The 23,922-nt window shown below is 46.9% G+C and overlaps 1 protein-coding gene across 7 annotated transcripts in view; it reads right to left on the minus strand.

Moving 5' to 3' along the window:
* DNAH8 (dynein axonemal heavy chain 8) overlaps positions 1-23,922 on the minus strand; it is a 10,041,960-nt gene that overhangs the window by 4,821,559 nt on the left and 5,196,479 nt on the right. For all 7 annotated transcript variants that reach the window (XM_078647354.1, XM_078647353.1, XM_078647356.1 and 4 more), the window contains one exon: positions 4,416-4,588. In XM_078647354.1, the coding sequence (XP_078503480.1) occupies positions 4,416-4,588 (173 nt within the window). The remainder of the gene's footprint in view (positions 1-4,415; positions 4,589-23,922) is intronic.

The raw sequence follows: 23,922 nt of genomic DNA on the forward strand, positions 1-23,922 counted from the left end.
TATTAGAACCCTTTAAATGCACCGATGATAGGGCGGTAACCACTGTATCTACAGGAGAGGCACCCAACAACTCATTACATACAGATATATCATACAGTGTTTCTTGTGTAAGTGGCAATACTGTAGAAGATAACGGGGTGACTAGTGCAGGGAAGCTTTGTCCTATGTGTTTTTCAAGGGGATTTTTCATCAATTCAATCGATAACCTTCGTCCAGCGCGTCTTTCCGCCAAGACAATTTCCCTATCAATATCTTGGGGCAAACGCTTAAAATACGAATCTAGGGGCCCCATCACCGCAGTTTCAGCATCACCCATGGAAGTCTGTAAGGCAGAAGTATTTGAGATATTCGCCATAGTTTACAACCCCCTGCTATCCTCAAATGACTAGATGATCCTGATAAACAAATAATTACTAAATTATAATCAAACACAAGCCTGTAGATGAAAAAGGGGTGGCCCAGCCCGGCCTCCTGCGGCCCCGGACGGCCACAGACGGTCCCGCCCTTGTCCCGGGCTTCTCCCGGCGCCCTCCCGCGCGCTCCCGCGCAGCGGTGATACTAGCGTTCTTTTCAGTAAGTGAAATTGGTGAAGGGGCGGGGCTTGCAGGGAGAGCGGCCCAGGTGTTTGCTGATGGGCTGTCAGGGACTCCTGGGATAGCGAGTCCCTGACTACACTGCTCGCAGCCCTGCAAGACTTACAGCGCCTTTACCTCCTGCACAGTCTGTCCACAATGCTCCTGGGCCAAACAGCGAAGCGGGACCCGCGAAGCGGGTCCGGCAAGAAGTTGAGTTAATCCACAGGAAGAAAAGAAGGATGCCACACCACAACGGACAGCAACGGACAGCAGGTGAAGCACTGGTGAGTCCCTATTCTGACTGGCGGCAGCAGCAACCCTTGGACACCATCTTTTTGGCCTGCCTCCTTTGTCCCACTCCCTCTCACTCTGTTAAAACCCTTGGGATTATGCTTAATAACCAGTTGACACTTCACACCCATATTAGTTCTGTCGTTTCCTCTTCCTTTTTTACTTTACGTATTATTAGGAAAGTATCTCGTTTTTTTTCTCCCTCTGCACTGAAAATGATTGTTATGGCCATGGTTTTATCCAAAATGGACTATGGCAACATCATTTACAATGGTGCCCCGGCATATGCACTTCAACGCCTCCAGCTGGTGCAGAACCAGGCAGCTCGCCTGGTACATGGCCTCTCAAAATTCCACCACTCCTCTCCCCTTCTTATTGCCCTTCACTGGCTCCCAATAAAGCAAAGAGCCCTTTTTAAACTTGGCTGCCTTGCTTTTCAAGCTCGGGCCGGCACTGCCCCCTCTTTCATTAATGCGGCTATAAACATCTACATTCCCGCCAGAGATTTGCGCTCTTCTGCCAAATCTCTGCTAGTCATCCCTCGATTCAAGAAGAGCCGCTCTGGCGGCCAGAAATTCGCGGTACTGGCCCCTACCTTTTGGAACTCTCTTCCCCCTTCTCTCAGATCTTTGTCTTCTTACACCGAATTCCGCAAAAACCTTAAGACTTTGCTCTTTCAGCAAGCGTTCAGTTCATAAAACTTCTTCCTTCCCTCAGATCGAAATCCTATAGCGCCAAGAAACTGCCAGTGAACGTGCGCTTTACAAACAACTCAAAATTCAAAATTCAAATTCAAGTAGGAGGCCCACAGGCGGCGTATGCAGAGTCTTTACTTACACGCGAGAGTAAATGTAAAGTCAATGAGAACTTAGCAATTAGAAAAAGAAGGATTTAGGACACTTCCGGGTTAGCTAAAAGGAAACAACTAAAACCCTAGACACTTGGATAGTCAATACCCTTAGGAGCACCGAAGTACTCGCGTTACCTCACCCACAGGAAGTGGGTGCATAGGTGTGAAGATGTGTCGGGTTTCGCCATTGAAGTCTATGGAGCCTGTGAAGAAAGATACTGCAGGCGACCAGGAGGAAGATGTCCGGGTAGATCCAAGGTTGGATCGAGGACGAAGAGGACCTGAAAGCAGAGGGGACAGAGTCTGGGTCACTAGCCAGTGACCGGGTGGAACCACTAAGGAACCAGACGACGTCGAGGAGCAATCAGGTGCTGTCTTGAAGCTTGTCTCTTCAGCCACGCGGACCAGGAGGTGTTGAGGACAACCAGGAGCTGGAGGCGAGCTGTCCCACGCAGGATCACTCGGATGGAGGCGTCGACTTCTGGATTGGAGTCAACAAGCCTTGGCAAAGGCAACCCACGCAGGATTCAAAGAAGGCTTCTGGTGCAGACCAGCAAGGTCAGAGGTGCCTCACCTTTGCAGGGAGGCAAGGGCCAATCTGGAGCAACCAGACCAGCATGTTGATTCAAAAGGATTGTCGTCACAGAGGCTACTAGTCAACGGGCCAGCAACCAGACAACGCGTCGAGCAGAACACAAGCAGAAGGGCCCCACGCAGAACTCGTGGAGTGTGGAGGGCTGATCTTCGGTGCAGGTGGAGCTCGGATTCGGGGCTTCTCAATCTCCAGTGCACAGCTTCAAAGATACCTCAGGAGCTGCACAGTTAGCAAGTTGCAGGCTTTTCAAGATGTCCGGTCCCACGTGTGTCGTCGCCGCCACGGATCTCAGCTATGCTGCAGACGTGAAGAGAGGGTCAGAGAGGTCTGGAAGTCTGGGTCTTGTCAGGCTCTGTGCTCGGGTCCCGGCGGGAGCGTCGACAAAGCAAGCCGTTGATTTGCTGGATGGTGCCTGGTTCTCCAGGGTGGTCACTCCTTGGCCACAAGGGAGATTCTTCAGTCTTCAGTTTCAGCAGAACGTCGAAGGTCCAGAGTGTCGTGTAAAGTTTTGATTCCAGGATTAATCTAAAGTCTCAGGACTCAGCTCCTACCTTTATACAACTAAAAGGGGCTGGATTACTTTCTAGGTCCCTCCTATGGGTGGGACCAGGAAGGGGGGTGGTTACACCCCCTCTCCTTTGTCCAGTTTCGCGCCAGAGCTGGGGCTGGAGTGCCCCAGCAACCGGTTTGAACTGGTGTATGCATGGAGAACCTAGTGTGCCCCAGGCAGTGTCACAATCTATTCAGCCCTCCCTGTCCCAATACACAAAGTCCTGTCTAGGGTGGTGCTCGCACCTCTCCAGGCAGGAAACCTATTGTCCAAACCTCCGTGACTGGAAGGATTCCCAGCAGCAGGAGGTCAGACTTGTGTCTGTGGCAGCAGCGTCCATTTTGTGACGCCGGGGCTCTGGTTAACTTTAACCGGGATAGTCAGCAACTACATGGCTTCTCCCTCTAGAAGGGTGGAATGCGACCCCCGTCGCCAGAATTGGCGAGGGGGTAGTATTCCAAAGCGTATGACACCTTACACGACATGTTTGGAGGAGTGTGGCTCAATGGTTAGAGCGGCAGACCCTGATTCAGAGTTCTGGCCAGGGACCAGGGTTCGATTCACGCCACAGCGGGGGTCTCGGGCTCAATTTCCTCAGACCTGTTAATTCTCGCCTCGGTGCCTATTCTAATCACGGGCCCCACGTTGCAACTCTGGGCAATAGCTTGCTTAGCCTCCACACCGGCCCCAACAGCGCTAAGGATGCCTGGCTTCACCCTGGGGGTGCCCAGGAGTGGACACTTCACAGGGAAAGCCAGGAGGGGTTCCACAGCGGTATGAGTATCAGCGCCAGGAAGCCAAATAGGCGACACCGCAAGGTGACCGTCTGGTGACAGTGCGCTCTATAAGTACCATGACATTTACATTTACATTTACATTTGGATAAAGCCAAACCAAAGTTAGCATTCAACCGCGAGGTTCATAATGCACTTAAGAGTATATGGTATGGCAATATCATAGAACAGCTATAAGGACATGGTTCCTAAAGCTGCAGACAGGCTCAGCTGATGCTAGAGAACCATCTCACACACAACCAAGCACTCTGCCTCCAGGATTGTTAAGGCCTGCCATAGGAGTGAATTATAGGTTACTGTGTGTCTATATATAAGGGTAGATATAGGAATACTATACCTAAGCAAGGGGTGATTACACAACCTTGCCCCAGCTGAGTGATCAGCCAGTTGTGTCGGTTTGAGTGGCCAGCAAGGGGTGGCATAATAAATGCTGCAGCCCCTGGTAGGCCTTGGTTACACCTATGCCCTGAGTACCTAGGGTACACTTGTACAGGGGCTGACAAGGTGAACCAATTCCCAATTGTGGATGTACCTAGAGTACATGGTGTGAATTTAGAGAGAGTGCATCTGGGCTGTGGGTCTGATTAGCAGGCCCACAGCCACATCTAAGTCGAAAACCAGTAAAGCAAAGCAAAAAGTGGGAGTGACCATAGGAAGCAGACCCTACTCTCCTACAGTGTATACATTACCAGCTGAAGAATTGTAGGCATAGACAAATACTATTAAGATTAAAACATAATCTTTAAATTATATTTCTCACCTATCCGTTAAAGGAGTTATAACGAGACGATCTGTGCAGCCCAAAAATTCATTCTGATAGATGAAGGTAACATCTGTAATTGACACCCAGACCAGGTCCAGATCTTCTTTGAAATAAAATCTGCTCTGCTTCAACCACTCAAAGTCGTTAATTGATTTTATGTGCATTTTTACCTATATAAAAAAAACAGACAACATTCTAGAGTGAGGGTTGTGGTTGCATTCAGTTACTATAAACGCTTTACCCGTATTATGTAAAAAATAGACAATTGTTTTGCGTAGCATTGAGTGAAGGATGCTAAGCATTGCTACTATCACAATCACACACATTAATGTCCTCTCACAAACTTAGAAATCAAAATTTGATTTATTTATTATTTGACCCACAACAATAGTACACATTAGACCACAATCGTCATCCACACAATCAGGGTAAAAAGCTGTAAAATTAGCCTGACATTGCCACCTCAACTTCATATCCATACCAAGAAATATCTATACTTCATCTTACATTAACGGAACACTTTGCATTGGCACTTTAGGGGTGGCAGAACATAAGCTATAAGCTCTAGTCCACTAGTGACATTTAACTTGCAGGCCCTGAGTACACTTTGTATCATTAACTAGAGAAGTAGATGGAAGTTAAATATGCAAATTAAAAGTGTAGCAATTTTAATATGTTTTTGGAGTCAATGCACATGTCCTGGGACCTGGTTAGCCAAGCCTCAGTGCACAAAGTCAAAAGACTAGCAGCATCAGTCCAAGAAAATAAATAGGGGTGATCATGCAAACAGGGGCATTTTCCTACAAGGCATACCTAATTGATCAAAGAGCCGGTGCCCTATGCAGGCCTCTTCATATAGATGCGGCCCCTTATACAGGAAATGCCTATCAGGGTGGTATGGCATCCCAGACTACAGAGTGCGCCACGTGTGTGGCTAACACCATGTCTGCTAGCCCTGATGACCAAAGGGACCGACTCCCATTGAGCGTGGCACAGGTCAGGCACCAACTGAGAACATACAAGAGGCCAGGGAACACGCAGACACATCCAATGGTAACTCAGTGGAGAGCAGCAATATATTGCCACAACCCCTTAACCTGGGTGAAACCAACAACACTCTAGATAACAAAGGAGGGGTTTCTTCGTAACCTTTTGTCATATCAAGCTACACAAGCATGTAGATGGGAGCTGTGGGTGGAGTGCCTCAACATGTATTTCCAAAGCCACAGGTGTTGTCGATAATAGGACACAACTGCTCCTTCCATGAAGCACACACATACACCACAATGGTAGCATCCTTCAATATGCATTTCAAGTCCATGGCAAATCTGCATTATAAGAGGTTAGTGTTCCGCCAAGCGATACATGAAGTCAACGATTCCATTGACACGTTCTACACAGCCTGAAAGAGTTAGCAAGCACAAGCACATTTAGAGAAACACCCTAGGAGATCATAGAACAAATGATCCAGAGGTGTACATAATCCAAACTGTGAGAGTAAGTTCCCCAAGTGACAAGCAAGTTGTTGGCTGACATTCTCATCTTGGGGAGCTCTTAGGAACTGTCCAGAGCCAGGGCATCCCTTATTGCAGTCGTACTTAACAATCCCATCATGGTCGAGCCCGGGAACTTTGTTGCAAAAGGGGACCGCAGGAGCAAGAAGGGTGAAGCAAGTAACTGACCCAGATGCCCATGTGGCTGATGTGGCAGTATGACCCCGTACCACTGATAATGCCAAACAGTAGGAATGAAGTGTGCCATTTGCGGGAAGGCAAACCATTTTGGAAAGGTATATTGATCCATGAGGATGGCACAGCCAATCCCCCAGCAACAGCCCTATCATTGACAGATAACCCACCACGAGCTCACAGACATGGATCATGACAGTACTGAGGTGCTGAGGTAGTCATTCTCCTTGTACAGCTCACCTCACAGTTGAGGTCTGCCCCAAAGTGCTGGATGTTTGTAGGACATAATCCTGTTACTGCCATCATATATACAGGGGAGTTGGTGAATATAATGGCTCAAAAGCTTTTAGAAGAATTGAGAGATTCCCTCAACTTTGAATTCCAACAGAGTATAGATATGTGCCTACAGACATTCCACACCATTTACACTGGATGAAGTATTTGTAAGACTGAAGGACCAAGTAAAGACAGTGGAAGCCAAGGTATACATAATTCAAGGCAGATACAGCATGCTTCTGAGCTGTCAGACAGCCCAAGAGTCACACCTGGAACAGTTCGTATAGCAAGTCCACAATGCAGAAATTGTACTGCTGCTAGAAGGATTTCTCCAATTTTTCAAGGGGATCAGCTGTTTAAAAGGAAAACAGATCCAACTGAAAGCTGTGCAACATAGACAAGCTGTGAGTCATCTGTCCCAAAGTAGAAGAAGAGCTGAAAATTTTCGGAGGAATCTGACATCATCGAGGCCCTCTAGGGTCCCCCACTGCAGTTATCACCCATAGTGGCGCCGAAGAAATATTTGTAATATTTGTAAAGCACTACTAATGCTCAAGAGCTTCCAGGTGCTAATGGCATACTGCAAAGGCTCATATTCTTCCCTTACTCAAAAAACCTAATTTGGATCCCCTTGCCCATTCCAGTTATAGACCTATCTCGCTGCTTCCTGCTTTTGCCAAGATTGTGGAAAAACATGTCCATACTTCCCTCTTGAATTTTCTTGAAACCCTTGATATCCTTCATGATATCCTTCATAACACTCAATCTGGGTTCCGCTCTAATCTGAGCACGGAGACGGCTCTGCTTGAAGTCACTGAGTCCATTAAGGAGGTTCTGGACAATGGAGGGAAGGCGATGCTGGTTTTACTCGACCTTTCTGCGGCATTTGATACCGTCCCCCACAAATGTCTTCTTTTAAGACTCCAGGAGATCGGTATGAGAGGGACGGTATTCAGCTGGTTCGAGTCCTTTTTATCTGGCCGCCAACAATCAATCTGGGCTCCCCCGTTCACAGCTTCCATTCCACCGCTGGAGGTTGGGGTCCCTCAGAGCTCGATCCTAAGTCCAACTCTTTTTAATATATATATGTCCCCCTTGGCTGCTTTGGTCGAGTCCTATGGAGCCCAGATTATCTCTTATGCCGATGATACGCAGCTTTTATTTACTTGCGATAAGAACACGGACTTTTCCGGGGACAACATCATGAGCTGCCTCGCAGCTGTTTTTTCTTGGTTCCAATTGAATCAGCTTAGATGTAACTCTGATAAATCAGAGGTCCTCTTTTTCGGCTGCCTCCCTGATGCCAACTGGAAATCCTGGTGGCCTTCTGATATGTATCCTCCATCATTGGCTACTTCTGTGGCGAAAAATCTTGGTGTCAAAATTGACAATGGTCTCACCTTCAAACCCCATATTCTTAGTGTAGTAGGCCAATGCTATGGCCTTCTGAAAACTCCTAGGAAATTTCTTCCCCTACTTTCACATGCCCATAGGAGGATCATTGATCAGGCTTTGATTGGCTCCCGGCTGGATTATGCCAACATACTCTATTTAGGCCTCCCAGAATATTTACTCACCCGCCTGCAATCCATCCAAATTTCGGCAGCAAGGGCCATTTTTGTCCTTAGCCGAAGGTCCAGCACCTCTGCTCTTTTAAACTCGCTCCATTGGCTCCCGGTGCGCAAACGCATTTATTTTAAGACACTTATCACAGCGTTTAAATCTCTTCATGGCATCGGGCCTCTTATCTAAGGAGAAGAGTGTGTTTCTAATTTCCTGCTCGATCCTTGCGCTCTGCTGCACAAGTGCTGGCCATTGTCCCTGTAACTAAATGAGCCCACATTGGGGGACCCTCATATAGACTCTTGGCGCCTCAATTGCGGAACAAACTGCCACTATCCCTCAGGAAGCTAGATAACCTGTTCTCCTTTAGGAAGGAGCTCAAGACCTGGTTGTTTGGACAGTAGTTTCTCGTGCTTCCTTTTGCTCAGCCCCAGCAGGTCCTTTTAGCACCGGGACACTCTGCCCGAGTAGCTGAGCGCTTTATAACACCTCTCTTAACATACCACAACATAACAAAGGAGATGGCCTATAAAAACTAAGTGCTCTAGAAAATACTAGTGCCCTAGTTCAACCCTTAGTTAAAGAGTCATGTTCAACATCTTTTAAAATAGGTACGATCAGATATTCCACAAAGTTGGAGGAGGAGCCTGTTCCATAGTCTAGCTCCTTGAGCTGCTGTCAAACTTCCTTTCAGCTGCCCATTTGGGTGGTAGCATGAATACATTGTTTTGTGATCTCAGGCGTCTTCGGGCTTGCAGTGCTTAAGCAGATTCTGCAAGCTATATGGTCCAATCTTATACAAGCATTGGCATTGCCAATAGGTCTCGCTTGGGGACCTTATAAGTATTTAGTTTTGCAGCACAATATCCTTGTTGCATAATCGGATATTGTGCTGCAAAACTAAATACTTACTGTTGCTATCTCTTCTTTCCTTATTGTTGTTTGTGTAAGGGGTGTTTTCATTGCTGCCAACATATTTCCTTCCCTGTTCGTGTTTGTGTGAGGGGCGTTTTTCACTGCTGTTAACTCTTCCTTCCATATTCTGTTTGTGTAAGGAGGTTTTTCGCTGCTTATAACTCTTCTTTCTCTATTCTGTTTGAGTTAGGGGCGTTTTCAGAGATGCTAACTCTTCCTATCCCGTTCTTGTTTGTGTGAGGGGTGTTTTCTCTGTGGCTAACTCTTCTTTCCTTATTCGTGTTTGTGTGAAGTATGTTTTCACTGCTGCCGACTCCTCTTTCCCTGTTTGTGTGAGGCTCGTTTTCCCTGCTGGCGCCCAACATGTCCCTCCCTATCCTTTGTGTGTGGTGGTTCACTGCTGCCCCCGTGAGAGCCCCTGCTCGGTGTGTGTGGGTAGTTTCCAGTTCTGCTTCCCACCGGTGCTTACTCTCTCTTGCTGCTGTTCTGTCCCGCCATTGAGTGCGAGGGGAGCTCGCGCCTCTGGTCCCTGGGATGAGCCTATTGCATCGATCTGCGTCGCGCGCCAGTGCAGATGGCGGTTACAGCAGCATGCATCTTCAACAAACAAGCTCCACTGCGGGCAGGTAGTATTTAAAACCAGGAACCCGAGTGTAGTTCCAGGACGGCCAGAATCCGAGCTTGTTAATGGCCCTTTATTAACGACTAGTGCGTAGTTGGAGGGCTGTGTTAATTAGGAAACCCTTCATTTCACAGTCTGCTAATTGGAATGTCAGGGTCATCAATGCCGGGAGGGAGAGTGTGTCGGAGACGTGGGAGCGAGAGAGGCAGTGAGTGGATTCGTACAAACATCATGGCACGACAAATCAGTGTGCATGTGTGCACGAGAGTGAGTGGGTTTTCATGAGAGGGGGTGGGCGAGCTTGCCTCCGAGAGAGTACAAAGGTTATGGGACGGGAATTAACTAATGAAGTGCACATGTGTATATGTGCGAGATAAAGGAAAAGTTAGCGTGTTTGTGAGAGAAGTTGTTCTGTGCACGTGAGAGATATAAGATGAATGAACTTTAGAAAAAAAGGATTTAGGTGTAGCGGTATGAAGAGGAAGTAGGACAGGCAAAGAGAGAGGATGTGAAAAGGTAGAGGAAGGAAGAACAAATGGAGAGGAATCGGAGAAAGGGAGCCGAGGGGGTGCGAGGGATGAGGGAACACGGCCTGGGGGAAGCTGGCTGGGGAGGGGGAGGAGAAATGCAAGGAAGGCTGTGTGCGGCGTAATTAGGGGAGGAGAAGCCGAGAAGCCGCAGAGCGCACGCTGGGCGAAGCCCTTTGATGTGCTCTGCGGCAAATGGAGGAAGGCTGATGCGCGTTCATGTTTGAACACGTGGTTCACATGAACTGCAGGAAAACGCCATGAAAACGCCAGCAAAAAGCTGGTGGTTTCATGATGTTTTCGCCGCTTGAATTCTCGCTCCGCTCGATGCGCATGCGCGCATCGATAGGTCGCGAGACCTAAAAAAAGGCTCTTTGAACATGCATTAGGATTTTAAATTGTATCTTTTTAGAAATAGGAAGGTACTGGAGATCTCTAATGGAGAATTTATCAGAAATTGCACTACGTCTAATGAGATTGAGAAGTAATCTAGCAGCTGAGTTCTGGACCAGATACAGTCTTCTGACTAATTTTCCAGAAAGACTCATATATAAGGAATTAGCATTGTACATCCTAGAGGCAATTAGTACATGAATCACAATTCCCTTCAATCAATCAATCAATCAATCAGGGGTTTATAAAGCGCGCTACTCACCCGTGAGGGTCTCAAGACGCTGGAGGGAGGGGGGACCGGATCAGGATCAGCCGAAAAGCCAGGTCTTGAGGTACTTCCTGAACATGTGCAGGGTCTGGGAGCATCTGATGTTCATGGGGAGCTTGTTCCAGGTCTTGGCTGCGATGTAGGAGAAGGTTCTCCCACCTGTTTTGTTTCTGTGGATACGTGGGACCTCTTCCAGGGCAAGGTCGGCATAGCGGAGGTTCCTCTTGGGTACGTGGAAGAATACTCTCTCGTTGAGGTATTTGGGTCCGATGTTGTTGAGGGATTTGTAGGCGTGGGCGAGGAGTTTGAAGGTGACCCTCTTCTGGATGGGGAGCCAGTGGAGGTCTAGTAGGTGTTGGGTCATGTGTTCATGATGCGGTGTCCCGAGGACCAGTCTGGCTGCGGCGTTCTGGATGGTTTGGAGTTTGTGTAGTAGAGTGCTGTTGATTCCGGCGTGTAGGTTGTTGCCGTAGTCCAGTCTGCTGGTTAGGAGCGCGTGGGTGACGGTCCTTCTGCAGTCGGGGGGCATCCATTTGAAGGTCTTGCGGAGGATGTGCAGGCAGTTGAAACTGGTGGAAGTGACGGTGTTGATCTGACAGTTCATGGAGAGGAAAGAGTCGAGGATGATGCAGAGGTTTCGTGCGTGGTCTCTATGAGCTGGTGGATTCCAGAGGGCAGAGGGCTACCAGGTGTTGTCCCAGGCGGAGGTGCGGGGTCCGAGGTTGAGGACCTCAGTCTTCTCTGAGTTGAGCTTCAAACAGCTGCCTTTCATCCAGGCTGCCACGTTCTTCATTCCTTCCTGGAAGTCTGGTGTCTTCGGGATTCTTCATGAGTGAGAGGATGAGCTGGGTGTCGGCAGCTTAGGATACAATGCTGAGCCCAGGCTGTCTAAAGAGGTGGTGAGGGGGGCCATGTAGATGTTGAAGAGCGTTGGGTTGAGCGATGAACCTTGGGGTACTCCGCACTTGATATTGGTGGGTTTCAGAGTGGAAGGGAGAGAGTCTGATTCTCAGGGTTCTGCTGAAGAGAAAGGATTGGATCCAGTCGAGGGCGGCTTCTTGTATTCCCGCATCATGAAGTCTGGCTGCAAGCGTGCAATGATAAACGGCGTCGAAGGCTGCGGAGAGGTCTAGAAGGATGAGGTCTGCGGTGTGTCCCTGGTTGAGTAGCATGCGGAAGTCGTCAGTGGAGGCGAAGAGGGTGGTCTTGGGGCTATGGGTGCTGCCTAATCCAGACTGGGTGGCATCTAGGATGGAGTTCTCTTCGATGAAAGCGGTCAGCTGGGTGTTCACGAGTCTCTCTGTGACTTTGGCCGCAAAAGGGAGGAGAGAGATGGACCGTAGTTTTTCAGGTCAGTTGGGTCAGCCGTTGGTTTCTTGAGGAGGGGTTTAACCTCCACCCGCTTCCAGTCATCTGGGAAGATGCCAGACATGAAGGGGGTGTTGATGGTCCGTCCTAGTTTGAGTGCAATGGCAGCGGCGGCCCTGTGGAATATGTGTGGTGGGCAGGGGACCATTGGGGCTCCTGAATGGGTTTTCTTCATAGTAGCGGTGATGTGTCCGGCGGTGGCGGGATTCCAGGTCAGGATGGTTGGCTTAACGGCGGTGTTGGGGGGGGTGTCCGGCATCTGTTCGCTGACATTGTCGTAGAGGACGTTGATGTTCAGATGGAAGTATGAGCTAAGCTTGTCGCAGAGTTCCTGGGAAGGTGTGACGTCCGTGGCTTTGCTAGGGGATTTTGAGAACTGCTGTATGACGTTGAACAGTTCCTTGGCGTTGGTCGCGTTGGTCTGGACTTTGTCTCCTATGAAGGTCTGTTTGGTGTCTCTTATGCGCTGATGGTATTCCTTCAGGGCGCTACTGTGGTTGTTCCGTGCTTCCGTGGTTTTCTGGTTTCGCAAAGTTTTCTCTGGGAATCTGTAGGAGCGTCTGGCTTCTTGTAGTTCTGTGGTAAACCAGGCAGCCTTCCGAGGGCGTTGTTTGGCGGGGTGGCGAAGGGGTGCGAGCTTGTCGGCGCAGCGGGAGATCCAGCGGTGAAATTCTGTGGCTGCGGAGTTGGTGTTGGTCGTGGCGTTGGGGGTGTCTTGGAGGAGGGTGGCTTTGAGGTGTTTATTATGTGACCTTGATCCAGCTTCTTCGTGGCGGGCACAGGGGGGGCTTGGGTGCGGTGGTGGTGTTGAAGGTAAAGTGGACACAGTGGTGGTCCGTCCAGAGGGGCTGGGTAGTGTGGCTGAAGCGGATGTTTGTCCCTTAGCAGTAAAAGAAAAAAAGATGAATATTTTCTGTAACATATTCAAGATGCCAAAGCAAGTGAATGATAATGTTTTAATTTGTTTTTTAATGGAAATAAGAGAATCAAACTTTACTTAGATTTCAGTCCGCTTTCGGAAGAGTCAGTGTAAGTCTTAGTTCATATGGTCACCATTGATCCGTCCAGGTCCGGTAGTTATTTTCCAGAATCTGTACCTCGCTTGTACCTGAGTTAAATTTCAATTGATTGTTGTTCATCAATGTTGCAACAGCAATTAAACAGTTTCTAAATGTTTTTTGGTTTTCAGAGTTGGACCAAGGATACAATCAGCTGTGTGTCATCCATGAATGACAACACCTCATGCCGTGCCTTCGAATGAGCTCAGCCAGGGGGGGCCATGTAAATATTAAATAATGTGGGACTTAGAGCTGAGCAATGAGGGGCCCCACATTGCAGAGCAGTCAGTGTGGAGACAAAGGGAGAGAGTCTGACTGCTTGATACCTGTCAGCAAGCAAGATTTAAAACCAGGCAAGTGTGGATCCCTAAACCCCAATCACAGACAAAAGCTGTATTAATAAGGCATATGATAAGATTGTGAAGGCTGCAGATAGATCAATTAAAACTAAGTGCTGCAGTGCCCCTGAAACTAATATGTGCCAAAGATGTTTTGAGGCTGTGAATAGGATGGACTATGTGGTGTGGGCAGCATAAAAGCCACATTTTGTAGGATCTAAGATTAAGTCTCCTCTAAGAAGGCAGAAACCTGGATATTAATAAGAGCTTCTAGAATTTTGGTAGGGGCAGGAAGAAGGGAAATATATGTTATTTACTATAGTTACCAGTGAGTTACCAGGGTTGTTTGGGTCAGCATTGGGCTTTTTCAAGATTGGAGGCACCATTGATAATTTCCAGGCTCTGGGTAAGCCAGAGGTTTGAGCATAGGATTTCAATACATTACCAAACATGGTCATTATTGCCAGAACTGCAAATATAGGAATTGATGGCAGACACGTATCACTGGGAGAGCCTGAAGAACAAGTTAATTTCGGTAACACCTCATCTGGTAGAGACTATATCTAGCTGCAGATTCCTTACCTTAGAATATTCCCCAGGAGTCACACTAGAGAGGGAGATTTTCAAGCAGTACCCTTGTGCACTGGTAGGTGGCATCACTCGGCTTCACGTCAGCGCTGTGCATGCTGGAAGGTACGTATGGTGCCTATATAGGCATCACCATAATGCCATGACGCTTGTTTCTTTCCACAATTTTCCACGCCTGGAGCAGCGAGTCAAGAGGAAGACTGACAACTGGTGTAAATTTGTAAGTCCCTTAGAAGAGTAACCCTCACACAGTAAATAGTTCACAGACAGAGGAGGATGGGTTGGTAAGGAATCTATGGCTAGATAGAGGCTCTACCAGATAATGCATTACCAAAGGTAAGTCGAATTCAACAAGCCAGTAGGGAGCCAGAGCTCACTTGCTGGAGGCTGGCCTACATGAAAGAGAGTTACAACTTTTGGTAGAAAGGAAACTCTAGTGCAAAGAATCAGGTTGTTTGGGTATATGTTAAGATACGGAGGCTTAGATGAGAAAGCCTGAAGCTCACTCACATTCTGGGCGGATTTAATTGATTAATTAAGACCGGTTGAAGGTCCCTGTTAGAAATGGGATTTCCAGTTGGCTAAGGCTTGCGCCTAAGCCAGGCAGAAACTACCACTCTAGTCAGGGCAAGGGAGTTACACGCCAAAGATAACCCCTGCTCACCCTCTAGGTAACGTGACACGAGCAGTAAGGCTAATCCCGGAGGCAATGTAGGTTAAGTATTTGCGCACGCACCCACCAGCAACAACATCCCAGGCCCCCCACAAAAGAAATTCCACACAAGGTTATATATAAAAATAGCCTTTGTATTATAGCAAACACATTAGATAAAAATCACACAGGTACACTGTGCCAACTGGCACTGGGCAATATTTACAGGGGATTATGTACATAGGACAGGGCCACATGGACCACTGTCAGGAATAAGCACGTGGAACATAGAACAATTGTAGCACAAACTAGCAAATGTAGCACACAACCAGTAACCACTGGTAAAAGGTAAGTACCTCCTACGCTATCCTAACCACCTTAGGCATATATCACGCAGGAAACCATGAACACACTAGCATAACCTATACTAGATAAAACAACCTCCTAAGCATAAACATATGTCTAGAGGTATCAGAACACAGGTTGCGCAAAACATACTACACACAGTACATTTCCTAACACCCAAAAAGAAATAGCACATGAATCATAACAGCACATAAATCACATTAGGGTCCAGGTTGCGCCATTGCGCCAAAACCTAAACGTAGCAGCTGCCCACTACTTGCTGGGCAGCTGAGGACAAGAACAGAGCCTAAACGCTGCAGCTAACACTAAGTGCTGAGCAGCTGGGGAAGGCCAAAGTAGGGATGAAGGAGTGCTACTCACTCCTGAGTACAAAGTACATGTCCCCAGGAAGGAAAACCTAAACAGTGCAGCTGCCCACTACTTGCTGGGCAGCTGGAAATCAGAACTGCGACAGGGGCCCTCACTGGCCCTCTGAACAAAGACTGTGCCAAACTGAGCCATCTGGCTCTGGCAATACATTACTGCGGCACAGGTTGGAGCCATCTGGCTCTAGGATAACTGGTGCACTTTGGGAACCTGTAGTAATCAGCTCACAGGCGGTTGATTATGAAGTAGGTTTATTGGAACAAGTGCTGCGCAGCAGCTCACACAGCCAGCAGATCATCAATAAAACAGTTGGTCATTTCGAATCACATTCCAAATAGAATACGGGGATGGAAGGGAAAGAACAAAGAATGTAAAAGGTTCTGGAAAGACTAGACAGTAAACCTAACAGAACATTACATTATCCTCTCTTCTACAAAACAAAAAGGAGAAGAAGGGAAGGGTAGAAAAGAAATGGAATGAAAGAAGAATAAAGAAGAAGAAACCAGAGAAGATGGGAAAACCATGAAACTGCAGGGATGTGAGGAGTTAGCGAAACCTGGCGGGAGTGGCTCGAGTGCGAGAGCTCCTACGAGGTAGGATAGGAACAGAAGAAGTGGAAGGCAACGCAGGAACATCATGAGAAAGTAAGACAGGAACAGAGGGAGAAGAAGGCAACATAGGAACATCATGAGGAGACTGGAGATGGACAATAGGTTTGTCCACTTTAACGACCCTGGCAGCATTCCACCAGTTTTTCATGTTAACTCTCACAGAGTTGCCACAAATTTTGTCAATGACGAAAGGTTCAGAAAACTTGGGACTACCCTTGGTGGAGTGAGTAGGCAATTTAATTCGAATTCTTTCACCCACCAAGAATGGTTGAGAGATCACTTTCTTCCTGGAGTCAAAAACATTCTTCTGTTTGGACTGGGCATGCGAGACATTAGACCTGGCAACTTCATCCACATTGTCAATGGAATTCATTTTCACCCAACGTGACATCCACCCAGGACAAATCTTCGAACATGGTTTTCTCCCACGTAGCAATTCAAACGGGGAAACCTTGGTGGAGGAGTGAGGGTTGGTACGATAGAACCACAACATGGATCTAACTGCGTTAGGCACATGACAGTGCTGAGCAATTGCCCACTGAATGCAATTGTTGAGCACTCTGTTCATGCGCTCAACAAGACCATTCGTCTGAGGGTGATAAAGTGCACTCCTCAGATGATCAATCCCACTCAACCCAACAAAGGAACCAAACTCCTGACTGACAAATTGCGAGCCATTGTCACTTACGATGGAGGAAGGAAAGCCCTCACGCAAAAACAGGTCTTTCAAGAAGTCAATAACATTCTTGGAGTTGGCCTCGCTCACAAAACGGACCTCTGGCCATTTTGAATAGTAGTCGACAGCAACTATCGCAAATCTGGAGGCAGGAGGGAGTAAATAGAACGGACCTACCAGATCAATACCTATTTTTTCCCACGGCCTATCAGAGAAGGGGATGGGTTGAAGGGGGGGGGGACGTGTTTTCAAACACTTCTCAGCACTAGAACAAACCACGCACTCTGCAACAACAGTGTCTATGTCCTGATCCATCTTGGGCCACCAGTAATGTTCTCTAACCCTTCTTTTGGTCAACGTTTTGCCAAGATGACCCTCATGCGCACCTTTAACAATCCTGATCCTAAGGTCACTGGGAGGAACCAATCTGTCTCCACGCATGAGAAGGCCACCCTCAATGGAGAGCTCATCAGAAACTTTGACAAAGGTCTGAAGGGAAATATGGACATTCTTCTCCCTAGGCCACCCTCCTTTGACAAATTTGACCACTTCACTGAGAAGAGCATCACTGGACAAATGCTCCCTCCACTCTCTTTCACTAATAGAGCGCATGTCATCAATGCCAACATAAGCTACAAAACAGTCCTCCTCGTCATAATCTTTCTCGCAATCCCTGTCACTGTCAAGATCAACAGGATTCCTTGAAAGGTAATCAGCCCTTGTGTTCTTATTGCCAGGTATGTAACTGACCTCAAAATCGTATTGGAGTAGTTTCGTTGAAAGTCTGGCAATTCTAGGGGAATGCTCTTTGATCCGAACCCCAGTAAGGATGGAGACTAAAGGACTGTGATCGGTCTTCAAGCGGAAATGCTTACCCCAAATGTACGGATTAAATTTCCTTATTGCCCAACAACAAGCCAGGAGTTCCTTTTCAATAACTGCAAAGTTAGATTCAGCACCGCGAAGGACTCTCGAGGCATATCCTAGAGTTTGCTCAACACCACCAACTTCCTGAGTAAGGACAGCCCCTAAACCAAATCCACTGGCATCTACAGTGATAGTGCACAACAAATTGGGATTAAAGGGCTTTAAGACTTTAGAACCTGTAAGTTCTTGTTTGATCCAAGAAAAAACTTTTTCACAATTGGCATCCCATAGGAAAGGAACCTCCTTTTTAAGCATGTTGGACAGAGGCTGCACCTTTGCGGCATAATCAGGTATGAACCTAGCGTAAAACTCACAAAGTCCAATGAATGACTTTAAACTACTCTTGTCTTTGGGTGCAGGACTATCGACAATAGCTTTGACCAAACCAGGTCTAGGCTCCACTCCATTCTCAGATAACACATGTCCAAGATACTCTACTTTTGGTGCTCTAAAGATACACTTTTCTCTCTTCAAGACAACACCAGCACTACTTAACGCTTTCAAAGCCTCCCTTAGAATTTCATCATGGATCTCACATGTTTTACCATGAATGAGCACATCGTCCTGGAAGACTACAACCCCACTGATGCTTTTCAAAATATTAGTCATAATCCTTTGAAAGACGGCTGCCGCAGAGGCCAAACCAAAGGGCATACGGCAGTATTGGAAGGAACCTATAGGGGATACAAAGGCAGTGAAATGTCTGGAAGCAGGATCTAGAACTACCTGGTGGTACGCGGATGCCAAATCCAGTTTGCTGAACCACTTGGAACCATCAATAAGGGACAACATATCAGGAATCTTAGGGAGGGGAAAGGAATCAACCCAGATGTTCTTATTTAGACTTCGTAAATCAACACAGACACGAAGTTCCCCATTCTTTTTCTTAGCGACCACTAGAGGGGAAAGCCATAGGGAGGATTCAATGGGTTAGATTATTCCTCTACTGCAAAGGTCAAAAAGTTCTGACTCGAGCTGGTCTCGCACACTGAATGGGACGTTTTCACCGCCAGCATAGTTTCACCGTCAAAAAGTTCTGACTCGAGCTGGTCTCGCACACTGAATGGGACGTTTTCACCGCCAGCATAGTTTCACCGTCAATGTGTTTTACTGTACGCTTTTTCTTGACTACGGAAGCCGATTCAGTTGCTGCCGTTGTGGCTTTCTCAGCCAATGAATTCCCTGCAACGTGAACGCCATCACGCTGATGACTCAGTGAGTGTATCACGTGAGTTTTGGGTAGTTCTTTCTGTAAAAGAACTACTTGTTCCCAAAGCACTTTTTGCTTTATTGTTGCACCTGTGTCATCTTTGTAACCGTTTTGAATCCATTTCTGTAAATCGTTATTGTATGATTTGACGCAGTAATACGAATCGCACACAATAAGTGTCGGGAATTCGCGATCGGCATTATCTAGCGCCATTTTTAACGCTATTATTTCCGTTTGTTGTTCTGAATTATTTTCCACTGAGTGTGTTTTTGTAAGTAGAGGTCTTAATTTACCTCCGCGCCACACTTCTTTTACAATTTCGCATGTGGCCTTGTAAGCCAGCTCTCCCCAAACTGAGGGTTGAGCATGCCCGTCTGTATGTATTACACAGGCGTACTGTCATAAAGGCAGAATGTCGATTGGCAGAGGGTATGTCATTTCATATTCTAGATATCTTAATTCCTTTAATTCTGGATCAAAGTAGTATTTTACTCTGTCCGTTGTAATTGAATTCACCCATTGTATCCATTCTGGATTCAACGTTGTTGTTGGTAAATTACATGGGGTTGTTAATGCCTCAAAGGCTGACTCCGCTGTTCTGACTGTGATAAGTCTACCGTCAGCGTTGTCTTTTTCTCTTGCTATAGCCGTTTGAACTGCATGAACAATGTTGTCTTTAACACTGAACTTCTTTTCAGCTTCTGTGTACAAGTGTGATTTGTATGCAATTGGTACCTTTTCTCCCTCATTAGAGGTCAGGTATGTGAATCCGCATCTTCCTGGGATGACTCGAATCACAAGGTTACGTGTGTTATCACGTGTTTCTAATTTTGTTTTAATTAGCATGTCTGTTTGTAAAGATCTCAAAATTTCTGTGTGTTTTTGAGTCCAATTGATTCTTTTAAAATCTGGTTTTATTAGATCATAAAGGGGTTTTACCCTTTCTGCGTAATTTGCAATGTATGTTCTTCCGAAATTTAGGAAGCCTAGAATTGATTGTAAGTTTTTTAGTGTTCTAGGAGCTTGGAGTACAGCACATTTCTCTAGGAAATTGTCAGCCAGGCTTTTGCCTTCACTTGATAATTCATATCCTAAAAACAGGACTGTTAGATGGGCAATTCTTGATTTTTTAAAGTTGAATTTGTAACCCTCTGCTGCGAACCCAAGTATTATGGTGTTCACTCTCTTCAAGTGAGTATCCAAGTCATCATCTGTTAGGTAAATGTCGTCGACATATGATAATGCCTCGTCATCGTATGTTTGTAGTAATTCTGTTACTCTATTTGAGAATAATCCTGGGCTATTCTTGTGCCCCTGGGGTAAACGGCAGAAACTTTTTTGCGAGCCATTTACCGAGAATGCAGTCAAATACCCGCTCTCTGGTGCTATATTTTGACAAAAGAATCCATTAGAGATGTCTAATGTTGTTTTGTATTTTTTGCGCACTATGTTATTCATTAGTGCAGCACTATGTGAGTTTTGCACTGCAAAGGTTTTGCAACATGAGTTAAGGTGTCTATAATCCAAAACTAGACGATATGAGTTGTCTGATTTGGAGACAGGAAACAAAGGATTGTTCATTTGTGAGGTGCAAGTTTCAATCACCCCCTGGTATTCAAGTTGATCTAGGATCTCTTTTACCTGTTTTTTAGCTTCTTGCTTAATTGGGTACTGCCTCTGTGCAGTAGGTTGTGATTTTAACTGGATTTTGTGAGGAGGAGATTCCTCATCCCATCCTACATGATTTTTATATAAAGCAGGAGCTTGAGCTACTGCCCACTTTCTAGCAAGTGTATATTTTTTATGAATTGGAATATGATTTGAGAAGGCAGGCATAATTATTTCTTCGCCATGAGGGCACTCCCTGACAAACTCGGGTGGCCAGTCTTTCTCAGCTAGAAGGATGTAATAGCCCTTGGAGAGATTATCCCAAAATAAACCCCTTATTTTTCTAGTCTTATCCCCCTCTATACGTAATGTTATTTCATATATTTTGTGAGGTTTGCTAACTCTGGTGTCTGCAGTTTCCACTTGAATATATTCATTCGTGTCCACTATCTCCAGATGATTCATAAGGACTTTGCGAGCTATGCTCACTTCTGCTGCGCTGTCTAGCATTGTCTGAGCCCATTCTCCGTTTTTCAGCTGTGTCCTCAGTATTCTCGGCATCTTTGACTACTTTAATACTGGCTACCTTCTTTTTTGGAAATTGTAACTTTTATTTGGATGAGCAGGTTCCTTGTCTTTGGACTTGACGTACTCTTCCCTGTGTTCTGATCGTCCTCTTCTTTCCGATTTCTGCGAGGAAGTCTGAAAAGATTGGGAGGGACGTGTATCATTATCTTGATATCTATCAGGTTTCTTTATATTATCCCTATTTCTAAGGTTGTATTTTTCCCCAGAGGGCTCACTTTGGGGAGACCTGCGTCCTTGGTTCGGAGACCATTCTCTCCGCCGAGGAGACCTTCCTCTGGACTGGAATCTTTTTTCTTTAGGATTGGATTGTTTGTTTCCATCCCAGGTCTTTTTTTGAGTGTTTAAATTATTTTTAATAAATACCTTTTCAGGACTTTCAATCAGTTGAGGTTTTACCGGTATTCCACCCAGACTATCTCTTCCTAGTTCTTCATAGGATTTCTCTATGATCCTGGCAATTTCAGTCGGTTGGTCTGCTATATCTGTCTCTTTTAACCTTTGGCGGATCGCCACGTTTGCTGCTTCTCCCTTTATGTTGGCTAATAATATAGCCGAGACCTGCTTGAAGTCTTTCAGTAATTTCATACCAAGAGTTAAAGCGGGTTCTGGACCATATTCATCTTGAATTTGTTTTAGCACATCTGGTATTACTGACATGGATGGTACACCATGTGTTTTTGTGTATATGGAAGCAAAGACTGTACCCCAAGTATCACAGTCCTCCACGTGTGGTGCGATTCCCATTGGAAGACAGATAGTCAGAATCCTGTGTTTATCTACAGGGGTGGTGTCTGGAAACACCGCCTCTATTTGAGTGATTTTTTGTGCTAGCCAGAAAGGTATTTGTTCCCGTTTTGCGGGTACTTTACCTAGACAGGACTGTATGTTCTGTGGTGTAATTTTATTTGTGTTACCCTGATGAGGGGTCAGCTGTGGAATTTTACTTGCTGGTTGGACTGTTGAAGTCCGCATTACATATTGGACTAATTGTCTATGTATTTTTATTAGTTGTTTTAGCTGTATTAAAAGCTCTGCTGCAGACATTTCTTCAATGTCTGGATGTGGTGTGTATCCGGCTAGGACCGGCCACGTTGCTCCTGGTCTACCTAGTGGACCGAGCCTGGTGATGTGATTATTATGTTTTAGGGCGCCATTAAACAAGAGCAGGTGCTCTTGGAATTTGAGTGGTACTTCCACCTCCTCGAAAGGAATGTAGGTATCCGGTGGTTCCTCTATTTTATAATAGTGGAACTCTTTTGTTACAGCGTTTGCTGCTGGAAAGTTCATCCATGAATAGAATACCTCTGTCTGCCGATATTCGTGTGCCTCAATTACGAATATGACTGTTCCACCTCTCGATGTCAGTCCATTTTCTATAAGTTTTAAGGTTATAGATTTCCTTATGTTGACCGGGATGAGTATTGCATTTGGGTCATTTTCCAGCAGAGTATTGTCTGCTACTAGGAGTTCAGCTGCTAGTCTAGCTGTCTCCCTTTCTTCATCACTGTCTATCATTTTACCGACAGGAAGGTTATTCTGTTTGTTTGCAGATCAGGTTTCTATGGAAAGAAAGATTAGATGCACAATATTTTGGAACAGTGTATCCTTCAACGTTGACTAAACCAAGAACCATACATAGGAGTCTCCTCCTGCGAGGTTTGGCGGATATGACCTTTCACCCACACCAGACGTCTTTGGAGTATTATGGGAAAAAAAGGGGTTCTGTGTGAAAAAGCACGACTGAGGTACTCTAATGTCTTGCGTTAGTTGTATCGCCTATCCAAACGTTTGGGCGCCATGTAGTGTAGTTCCTATTATCCCAATAGGCTCTGCGCATTGGAATAATACCTTCAATAGTATAGACCCAGGACGGAGGTTAACTAGGTCTTCTACTGACGATATTAGACTTAAAGTTTTGGGTTTGCCAGCTAGCTCAGAGTTCACTAGAAACTTTCTCGAATAGGCAAGGAGGAGTTTAACCTCCCTGGATAGACAAGAAGGGACTCACTGGAGCTTAGAACTGCTGCTGATTCGTTGTACTCTGCACCGCTGTGCAAGAAAGTCTCTTTCACCGTCTGAAGCCTGTGTTGGCTGTCTGGGGCTGACGCTTGTAGTTCTCCGTGTCGTGGTGCTGCCTCCCCCTGACTCGCTGGTGTGAGCGTGAGCTGCACTCGGCACGCTCTGCCTGTCGCTCCCAGCTGGAATCAGAGGGGTTGAGGCCGGGGCGCATACAGCGAGAGCACCTAGCCTGGGGGACTGCGAGGACCAGAAACCTTAGCGAAGGTCAGCTGGTTCCTCTTCCCCCAGGCGACCCGCCCACGGACACGCCCCCAACGAGCTGGCTATAGCTTCGTGACCCCCGCTTCGCGGGCGCCACTCACTGGAGCTTAGAACTGCTGCTGATTCGTTGTACTCTGCACCGCTGTGCAAGAAAGTCTCTTTCACCGTCTGAAGCCTGTGTTGGCTGTCTGGGGCTGACGCTTGTAGTTCTCCGTGTCGTGGTGCTGCCTCCCCCTGACTCGCTGGTGTGAGCGTGAGCTGCACTCGGCACGCTCTGCCTGTCGCTCCCAGCTGGAGTCAGAGGGGTTGAGGCCGGGGCGCATACAGCGAGAGCACCTAGCCTGGGGGACTGCGAGGACCAGAAACCTTAGCGAAGGTCAGCTGGTTCCTCTTCCCCCAGGCGACCCGCCCACGGACACGCCCCCAACGAGCTGGCTATAGCTTCGTGACCCCCGCTTCGCGGGCGCCACTCACTGGAGCTTAGAACTGCTGCTGATTCGTTGTACTCTGCACCGCTGTGCAAGAAAGTCTCTTTCACCGTCTGAAGCCTGTGTTGGCTGTCTGGGGCTGACGCTTGTAGTTCTCCGTGTCGTGGTGCTGCCTCCCCCTGACTCGC

This window comes from Lissotriton helveticus, chromosome 6, assembly GCF_964261635.1.
Source record: "Lissotriton helveticus chromosome 6, aLisHel1.1, whole genome shotgun sequence".
In the NCBI taxonomy this organism is placed as follows: Eukaryota; Metazoa; Chordata; class Amphibia; order Caudata; family Salamandridae; genus Lissotriton; species Lissotriton helveticus.